This window comes from Vigna unguiculata, chromosome 3 (assembly GCF_037176805.1).
Source record: "Vigna unguiculata cultivar grain cowpea cultivar isolate G323 ecotype 2 chromosome 3, ASM3717680v1, whole genome shotgun sequence".
Taxonomy (NCBI): domain Eukaryota; kingdom Viridiplantae; phylum Streptophyta; class Magnoliopsida; order Fabales; family Fabaceae; genus Vigna; species Vigna unguiculata.
Genome location: NC_140794.1, coordinates 63,331,833 through 63,341,410, shown reverse-complemented (window position 1 = coordinate 63,341,410; position 9,578 = coordinate 63,331,833). Strand labels below are relative to the sequence as shown.

General features: G+C 28.7%; 1 protein-coding gene across 2 annotated transcripts; it reads right to left on the bottom strand.

Moving 5' to 3' along the window:
- Positions 1-4,840: 4,840 nt before the first annotated feature.
- Positions 4,841-7,882, bottom strand: LOC114176786 (uncharacterized). Of its 2 annotated transcripts, XM_028061946.2 has the most exons (6): positions 7,739-7,882; positions 7,178-7,228; positions 7,003-7,075; positions 5,886-5,987; positions 5,591-5,692; positions 4,841-5,120 (listed from the first exon to the last, which is right to left on the bottom strand). In XM_028061946.2, the coding sequence occupies exons 1-6, from the start codon at positions 7,801-7,803 to the stop codon at positions 5,076-5,078; spliced, it is 438 nt and encodes a 145-aa protein (XP_027917747.1). In that variant the 5' UTR covers positions 7,804-7,882; the 3' UTR covers positions 4,841-5,075. The 2 variants fall into 2 exon arrangements, with proteins under 2 accessions (XP_027917747.1, XP_085526878.1); XM_085670752.1 differs by lacking the exon at positions 7,178-7,228 and having other exon boundaries at positions 7,739-7,845.
- Positions 7,883-9,578: the final 1,696 nt, after the last annotated feature.

Below are 9,578 nucleotides of genomic sequence, written 5' to 3'. Positions count from 1 at the left end.
TAAAAAAGAAGAAGTGAAGGAATCACAGCTAATTGAGTTGCAAAATATTAATTGTATGAAGGTGTAAACTGAATGAAAGGATGTTGTATGGTAGCCAGCTTGATTGATTCATTAAATTAATAATCCAACCTAATGTAGGTTGTTGGTGGCTGCTAATGTGAGAAATAATAATAATTAATGTTAAGTTTATCACATGATAATATTTGATTATATAATATTTTTTTCAAAGTCTTGCTCCTTCATTTCTTAATTTTACCGACATTTTTTTGCCAAAATTATTGTTGTATTTTTCTCAATCTATTTTTTTATTTAAACTTATTATTAAAACAACATTTTAATTGTAACTCGTCATTCACTATATCATTATAATGTCAAAAAATAACAAGAGTTAAGCAGTATTATGTAATTTACAATTACACTTTCATTAATAACATTGAAAAATCATTTAAACTAATGCTTTTTCTCATGTAAAAACTTCATAACCTTGTCTCTAGTCATATTATATTTGTTAACTTTCTATCACATACAAAACTCTTTTAAACAAAATTTTAATATCTTAATTATTATCCATAAACAAATCACTCACCCAAACAAGTATGCATACTAATTCCAGCTACTAATCCAACAATTCAAAGTATTTTGTTTGAAAAGTCAAATTAGTATGTATCAAGTATATTTTAACTTTGTATAAGATATACCTACTACATTACAAAGTTCACATAACCTTTTGTAAAAAATAAAAAATAAAAACAAAAAGTAAAAAAGTGACATCCTTATGCATACAAATGGACTCTTACACCAATATGCATAAGATATGTTGAAAATTAGAGAAAAATATTGGTCAAGATGATCAAGTAAATTGAAGTGTCGGAAATTTTTAATGATGAACCATGTCATTAATGATCTTGTATTATGTATTGCATATAAGTAATGTATGGATTTAAGTTGAAAAGAACAAAACTTATATTATTTATTTATTGATTGACTAAAAACAACATAATTTATTAATATAGTTGTTTATCAAATAATCCATTACGTATTGGTATGTTCTCTCTTCTAAAAGTTCTTGATTGCTTGTTTATCACTTAACAAGATTTGTAATCCTTTATAAAATATTTTTTCATGTTTGCGAAAAAAAAAAACAAGATAATTGATCATCACTTAATCAATTAAATCAAAGCTATGTCTTTATAAAAAACTTTCAAAAAAAATTTTAATTGATCATCATTATTTCATGATAAATCATTGAAAAACACTTCAAAAGGATGTGCACTTAATAGTTTGTTTGGTCATAAGTAATTTAATCCTTAGTATTCATCATAAACACATGAATTTTCTTGTTTCTTTTCTTAATTTGTATTTTACCTTGTATTGACATGCTTTAAAAAATGTCTGTATATTTTTGAGAGATTGTTCAAGAGATATTGTAGGTGCATTATTTAGAAGTGTTGTAGTTATATTAATAACATTTTCAGATAGTGAAAATAATTTTAAGGTTAAGTGGTTAACATTAGATACAAAATAGGAAAGATTTGAACTAATATAAAATAATTTGTACAATCTCTCTATCTTTTATCTTTATTGTTTCTCTAAATTGCAAGAAAGCATATTTTCTCATTAAGTATTTAAAAAAGATTTTCAAAATATGTTAATAACTAAAAAGATATTAAAAATCCAATTCAATCCCTTCATAAATGATTTAATCCTATTTGTTTAATAAGATATCTCCATAATAGATTTTGGTTTTATATATAAATCACTTCTATAATAAATCTTTGATATTTGACAATAATTATCCTTGATTTACTACTTGATCAAGAAAATAGTATTATTACATCTCAACAAACACATCAATATTTTATACAAGTACAATATGTTAGGTTTTAAAACATCACGTTGTTCATGTTACACTTAATTTTAAACAAGTGCTAGAGTGCATCCACCAGTTGACTCAACCACTTAATCCACCTTCTTGAAGTCCTTATATAGAAGCCAATAATAGAATATTTTAACATTATTTTTTCCTTAGTTTTTAACTTCATTTTTTAGTAGGACAAAATTATGTAAGAAAGTAATGAATTTGTTTGGACTAAAACACAACTCGATGTATCACCTGATGGACAAGTACTTACAAAAAATTACAGGGAGTGTAACAAAAAAATGGCATGATATAAATTTTACATAAATGAAAATCTAACTTATTATTAACATATATTGCTGCAAAGATAACATGATCATTCACTTTTGAACATTATCTTCCAATGATTTACATAAATGGGAAATTGAGAGTAGTTAATATTTATATAGGTCACCTAACAAACTGGTTTTGAATATGAAAAGCAACCAAACATTTATGAATACTGCCAAATAAAAAATTCCAGCAAGTTCATTTGTGAGAGTAGGCCAGCCAGCAAATGAAGGTCTCTTTCCACCTTATGCACAAAAGTTCACGATCTATTACTAACAAATATGGAACTTTTAATTAATGCATTGCATAGATAATTGAGACGAAGCTTTTGAATATTAACGAGACTCAGAATATTCAAAGTACAACGCATTCCCTCCACCTCTTTCTCTCTTTTCTTATGCTCTTACACCAAAGAATATTATTACCAATAACTAATCTATATTAAGCTTCTTTGTCTTTTAGGCCTTGGTGTTCCCCTTGGACAGGCTAGAATGCAACTTTTTGGTCTTTGAAAAAGAAAAGAAAATTGTGATGCGCTTGGAATTTGGGAGATAAGGTGAGTGAAAAAGACTTTGATATCTTATTTCCACGCTAACACTAACAAAGGCCTTATCTACACTAAGCAATTTCAAAAGCACAAGACACAAATTGACAACCTTCATCATTTGTAGTTATCGTTAAGTTCAACAAACCATTAAAATAAACATCATCTGCTTCGCTTTTTATTTCAAATAGGGCGCATGGATAAGTGGATAACTAATATTCTAAAACCTAATATTCTAATTCATCTTTCTTTCTACCGTCCTTCCTTCGTGCCCAACCAAAAATAAAAACATCTCAATCATTATCCTAATGTGTGTGATACATTTACTGCCCCTTTCTTCCAGAAAAGAGGGAATTTTTGCAGTAAGTATGAACTGTTTCATGATAGTATAAAATTACTAAATAATTCCGTGTTAAATTTTGATTGCACCAGATTTTATCTTCAAAAAAGCTCGAGCCATGGACTGGCATTTTCTATAATCTGGTACTATGTTTTACTTTTTAATTCTTTATTCGTTTGGTTCCTTTGACGAGTACATAGATGGATCACTTAATTTTTATTTTTTTAAAATTGTCGCCAGGTCTAATGTTGAGACTCGCATGGTACCTATAATGATATTATATTACCTGTGACCCTTTAAGTATTCTATGGTTGATAATTTCATTCTAAACATTTGTGAAATTTACGAAATATTAATAAATAATAAGTGTTATACGACTAACTTGGGTATTTGATGTTTTGAACTAGGAGAAATAAGAGGAGTAATAGAATAGTGCCACATCGGAACTCAAAAAACGTGTTGTTTATTTTGACTAACTTTCTTGAGCAAAACTAGCAACTTTCTATGGCATTGGTGGACAGTTTCCTCGTTATTTCCGGTTGTGAGAACAAAAGTTAATGAGTATAAGGTGTTCAGATTATTATGATGACATTACATTCTTATCCAAGACGCACATTTTTGTTCGAAAGGGACCCAACTATGTTTAAAATTTAAAAACTGAATAATTGGTCTTAGTGGAGGAAACCTTTCGAGGTTTGCAACAAATCAAACCGGTAGGAACAAAATCCTAAAGCTTTTGTGATTTCTTCTTCTTTAAAAGCAACATTGTTTGGTGTAAAAGTTTGTGCAATGAAATGAAGTTGTTACGAATTTAATAATCAATTATGAATAAATTTTACCATTTGTTCTTTCTCATTATTAAGAATCATTTACCTGAGCGATGATACAAAAGCACATTTCGAATTACCTCAATATACTGTGTAGTTTTGCACAATAAATTTTAACTCAACTTTTTGTGGTTTTTAGAGGGTTAAATCTAATTTGTGCTTTTTAATAATTAACTTAGAAATTTCTTTTGAAAACAGCTTTGGATTTTCAGGACCGAAAACTTTGACTGATTTCAACTTGAGCTAGTTAGAATGGATTGATTGGTTTGAACACAATCTTGCAACTTTGATGAAATACGAAACTCTAACTTATTTTCCGATAATCATAACTGAACAGTGATTGAGAATAAAAACAGTGTTGTTCTAAAGCCTTTCGCAAAGCAGTATCGGATACGAAAAAAAAAACAGTATACTAGCTGGCAATTTAATAAGATGAAATGTTTTATTCATCGAAACCCCTCGTTCAAACTTGCTCAAAGAATAGCATGTTCGTTCGTTCACCTTATTAATGAGTAAAAGTAGTATAAAAATTCAGCGGTATTGCAGTAGCAGTATAGTTCTGCCAGGATCTATAACTCTCAAGGCATAGAAAATCTGTGCGCTTGTGTGTGATATCATATAGTTCTTTTCAAAGTTGGGAATTGAAAAGATCACACACTACATAGCCTTTTTGTGCAGCAGACAGAATAGGGGATTCATCCTAATATCTTGATTATAGTCTCTCTTGCATAAACTCATAACCACTTGTAGAGTTTTGGTAGCTATGAGGTCATCAAACTAAAGTAACTAAAACTGGATGTACCTGACTTTCTTTTATTTTAATTAATTTTGAGATCAGATAAGGGAGCTGTGTCCGTTGTATCCTAAGTAATCAAAGAAAATGTGCCAAGAATTTAACAATAAATAGCAGACCAGGGAAAAACAATCACTACACAAGTTGGTTAGCAGTTTAATTCTTCTGTATAAAGTAAGTACTAGAAGACATGGGAAAAACAATTGTATGTAACATATCCTTACCAGGTAAAAACGAAAATTGAATTGTGAAAGTGTGAAGAAAAAACATTGTTGGCATACTCTTTAAGTTTAATGATATGAAGTCAAAAGATATAATTACAAAGAATGTGAGAAAGAATTCTGGAGTTCTCCATTTGTATCCACGGACATCTTGGAAGAAGTCTACCGCACAAAAAAACTAACAATTGCACCTAAGTAGTCTTGCAGCTGAAAGGAGAAGAAGAGAAGTTTAAACAAAAAAACAGCAAATAATAATTGTACAGTCAAATGGATTTAATACAATTCATGTATCAAATATCTAACAATTGAAAAGTGTAAAACTTCGATCAAGCGAAACATTGACAAGTAGGCATCTTCTAAAAATATAAGACATTTTTTTTAATGGGGGCTTTCTTTGGTGGAAAAACTGTCTAAATGTTATTTGTTTGATTTGAGAACATTATGGTGGAGATATAAGACATTTGATCCAATTCTTGTCTTTGAATTGAGTAGGTTAAAAATGCACGTAAACTGAATTAGGTGGGATACACCCTTACTAGATCATATTAGAGACAAACTCACTTTAAAAGGAAGGCTCTTAGGTGTATGTGACATGTATGTGCCTGTGTTTATTTGAACTCATGTTTTTTCTTGGACATGACACAAGTACACGTTAAATAAGCATTTCCAAATTTCACCTGAGTCAGAATACTTTTTCCAGTTTGACCTTCAATAACTAGGCCAGCCGTGAGACCGATCATTGCCCAAGCTCCATTAATTGCCTCAATTTGGCGTCTTCTCTACAATCAGAACATTAAGTTGGCCAAATTTTTAGTGAATTGAGAAATTTCATCAGAGCATACTCAGTTTCCTTCTGCCCAAACTGACAATTATAAGGAAGGAAAATGGCTTTCAAACTTTTCATATGCTTCTTTACTAAATGGCAACAACCCCGAATATTTGATTCAAATTCAACAACAGAACTGCTTTCACCTTGAGTTTCTCTTTTGCTTTGATTCTTTCCATTTGTTTGGCAGCCAATCGCTTGGCTTCAACGGGATCAACCATGACCGTGTCATCCTTTCCTGAAGCTACCTGTATAATTATCATTTTATATTATAAAACTTGCAACCCTTATTAAACTGATACAAAGTGAAATGTCAAATATAGAAGGGATACAGAAGTAGAAAAAAGAAATCTAACTGGAAACATATGACTCATGAACGTAAGCTAAATATTCAAAAGAAGCAAGAGTTTAGCAAGAAGTGGATGTAACTAATAATAATTGGTTTATTGCATTAAAAGGACAAAAGAACCAAAAAAGTGTACTGAAAATCATAAATCCCCAATGAATGATCACTAGTTTAGACAATGGAGTAATTTCCACAATAAATGGTTCAGGATAAAGCTCAAAGATATCACGTCACAAGAAGATTCCATCCCTTATTTTCTACCAGAGAGACAAAAGAAAGCAATGAAGCCAGATTTCAATTATACACATGTAACTGGCAATGGTTTTTTCTATTAAACAAAAGTAAATAAATAAGAACATCAGATATTGTCAAGTGAAGTAAATAAACATCATACATATTAAGATTTAGCAATGTCTTCTATATAAGAATAATGTTTGTTATGTATTCTTGAACATGAACTGATTATATGGTGGAATAAAACAGGTATACTAAGAAGTCATCATGTATTTAAGAAGCCGTCATGCATTATTTTGTATATGTAATGCAATGTTTTCCTTCACTATTTAGACTTGTCCTACCTATAACTCCCGCAGATTTCAAAACGTGTCATTCCTCAAAGTTATTTGACTTTCTACCTGTTACAAACCTTCACATCCCTGTTGAGTTTTGCAATTTTCTACTTCGGCAATTGTAATTTTACGTCAGTACATGTCTAGACTATAAGATAGATTCACTAAAAACAGTATACACACGAAATGCGCAAAAAGCAACACAAATTAATAACAATTTGAGAAGCATACCAATAACTTGAAAGCCCCAACAGTATTATATAAACTCAAATAAGCATTCTATTTTACAAGTCATTTTCAACAAACGATGAACAAGGAATCTTCAATTAATGCATAATTAGAGTTTACCAGGACTCCAATCGCTTGACCTCGGGTTCTATTGACAACCATGCTTACATCTTGCTCTTTAATCTGTCCCCACCTAAAATAAGGAGTATAATCTCGTTAAGCAGCAATAGAAAAACAAGGTTCTTATTCCATGTCTGTAGATTCTCTTTCAATATGGCAAAAATCCAACAATTACCTGTTAGAATTGGTCAATCTCAGCCTACATGAAGATAAATTCTCTCTTCCTCTGCATAATTTTGTTAACTATATCACATCATTGCTATGTTACTCATAAAGCTAACGAAATCTTTAAATAAACTTTGTGCGAATTCTCCAAATCCTTTACAGTGTTCTTTGAATCTCAAAATAAAATAATTAGTTTCATTTAAAAGTGGATTCTTGCTATGAAACTTGTGCAAATACATCATGGATAAAAATTAGACGCAGTCCCTTATGACGTATGAAAATTGAAGTTTAAGAGATGAAAATACAATTCTTAATAGAGCACAAAACCATAAATCAACTGTTGCTATACTAAACACTTGAAAAGTCTTAATTCCTAATATTTTCCATCCGTGTTAAACAGTTTTTCTCATAACCTCCTCGGTATAACTAGAAGCAAGTAAGATGGTTGTTGGAGAAAAATAAATTCAATGCATAAACTACTACAATCGAAGGTGCAGTGAACGAATATGATTACAGCGAGAGTAATCAGGGAATCTGCAGGAAAAAAAATGAGGAGAAGAAGTGAACTTACTTGAGAGAAGTGGGAGCGTTAAAGGAGAGAAAGTGAGGGTTGGATGAAGGTAGAATGGTGGCCATTGCCCTCCGGTACCCCTAGCTACACATCCTCTTTATCCACCTTTTCTTCGCACTTCTCCAACTTAATAATAATTAAAATATACATTTCATAAAATAAAAACATATATTTTCATTTTCAATATTTTTTCACTTTTTTTCACTCAACAAATAAATTGACTCATACATTTATGTGGGTAAACTCTTATCTAATTCTTATAATAAGATTAAAAATAATAAAGATTAAACTTAAAAATCAATTAAAATAAAATTACCGGCATTTCTTCCATTTATTACTAAAGCAAAAATATAGACGGACACACATGTATCTACTCTTTTTGTCTTTAAAAAAGTTATAAGAATTATTAAAATAAACTATATATAAAATAAATAACTATTTTGTAATTTTATTATGTATACTTTTTTATTGAAAGTAATTTTTATTGTTAAAAAATAATTATTAAAATAAAACTATAAAATAATAAAATAGTTTATATCAATAAGAGTAAAACCGGATGTACAGCAAAAATATTATAAAACACTTAAAAACGAATCACTTTTATTAATAGATATAAATGCATCTCTTCTCTCTTTTTTTAATTGTAAATTTTCCCATACTTCTCATAATTTTCAAATATATATATATATATATATATATATATATATATATATATATATATTAATTCCAAAATAATAATATTTAAAAGTAATGAAATCCTATTATTTTAATAATAAAATGTTTAATATAAATAAAAAGTTTATAAAAGATCTCATTATTTAAAACGTTTTGTCATTTTAAAATTTTGTTCAAAGAGCTATTTTTAAGTTATTTAATCATTTGATAATCTGTTTGAAGATCGAAATTGTTTGTGTGATCTTCGCAGCTTCAAGTCTAATTTATCATTTTTTCTAATTGAGTATGATAATTTTTAGTTTTTCCTTTAATTTAATTTTGTTCATCTTTACATTCATCTCTCTTTGAGGTAATTTTTTTTTTCTCATTTTTTCTATTTGATTCTCTATTGATCAATAGTTATGAGGGTATAATCTGATTTGTCTCTTAGACATATTGTTTAGATAGAGAACTTGTAGATTTAGAAAAGTTTTAGTAATAATAGAACCATTTGAATTTTCACAAAGTAGGGAAAACTAGTCTTAATCTGTACGGTGTGAGTATACTAATTTGATGTTTGAATATTACTACTCTCTTGAGTTGAGAAAATTTGATTGTGTTTGATGATTCTGGTATAGTCTATAGCTACGGTGATCTTGTGTTAATTAAATGATAATTGTATGTTAAGTGATTGTAATTAGTTTGATGTGTGAATGAGATAATTAAAATATAAGCATTTATAAAATGAAAGAAAATGAGCATAAGTTATAAAGTTAGATGTAATATAAATGTCATTTAGCATATTTTTAAAAGAGATGATTGTGATTCTTCCTTATAATTGTTAAAAAAAGTTAAAATTTTATTCATTTCTTTATATCACTATAAATTTTCATGATCATGCATCGTCTGTAAACTGATATAAACCATCTCCTCCACTACTTTTGATGTGTCTTAAAGATTCTAATTTCTATACTGTCATTTCCAAAGTTAAAAATAATATTAATTATTCTTTTATTATTTGTATTCTAATATTTCACCTAATTTTTAATTAATTTACATGCATTTATCTATTGCAATATGGAAATAAAAGAGTGAAATAGAAAAATTCTATAAAAAACTAAAAAAATATTATATTCCTTAATCTGTGTACAAAACTTGAGCCAAAAGAGAAAATAAAAGAGAGCAT

Coding starts and splice junctions, on each gene's coding strand:
- LOC114176786 (XM_028061946.2), bottom strand. CDS start 7,803: ATGGCCACCATTCTACCTTCATCCAACCCTCACTTTCTCTCCTTTAAC. Junction 7,229..7,738: donor AACGCTCCCACTTCTCTCAA/GTAAGTTCACTT, acceptor AAAATTATGCAG/AGGAAGAGAGAATTTATCTT. Junction 7,076..7,177: donor AGATTGACCAATTCTAACAG/GTAATTGTTGGA, acceptor TCCTTATTTTAG/GTGGGGACAGATTAAAGAGC.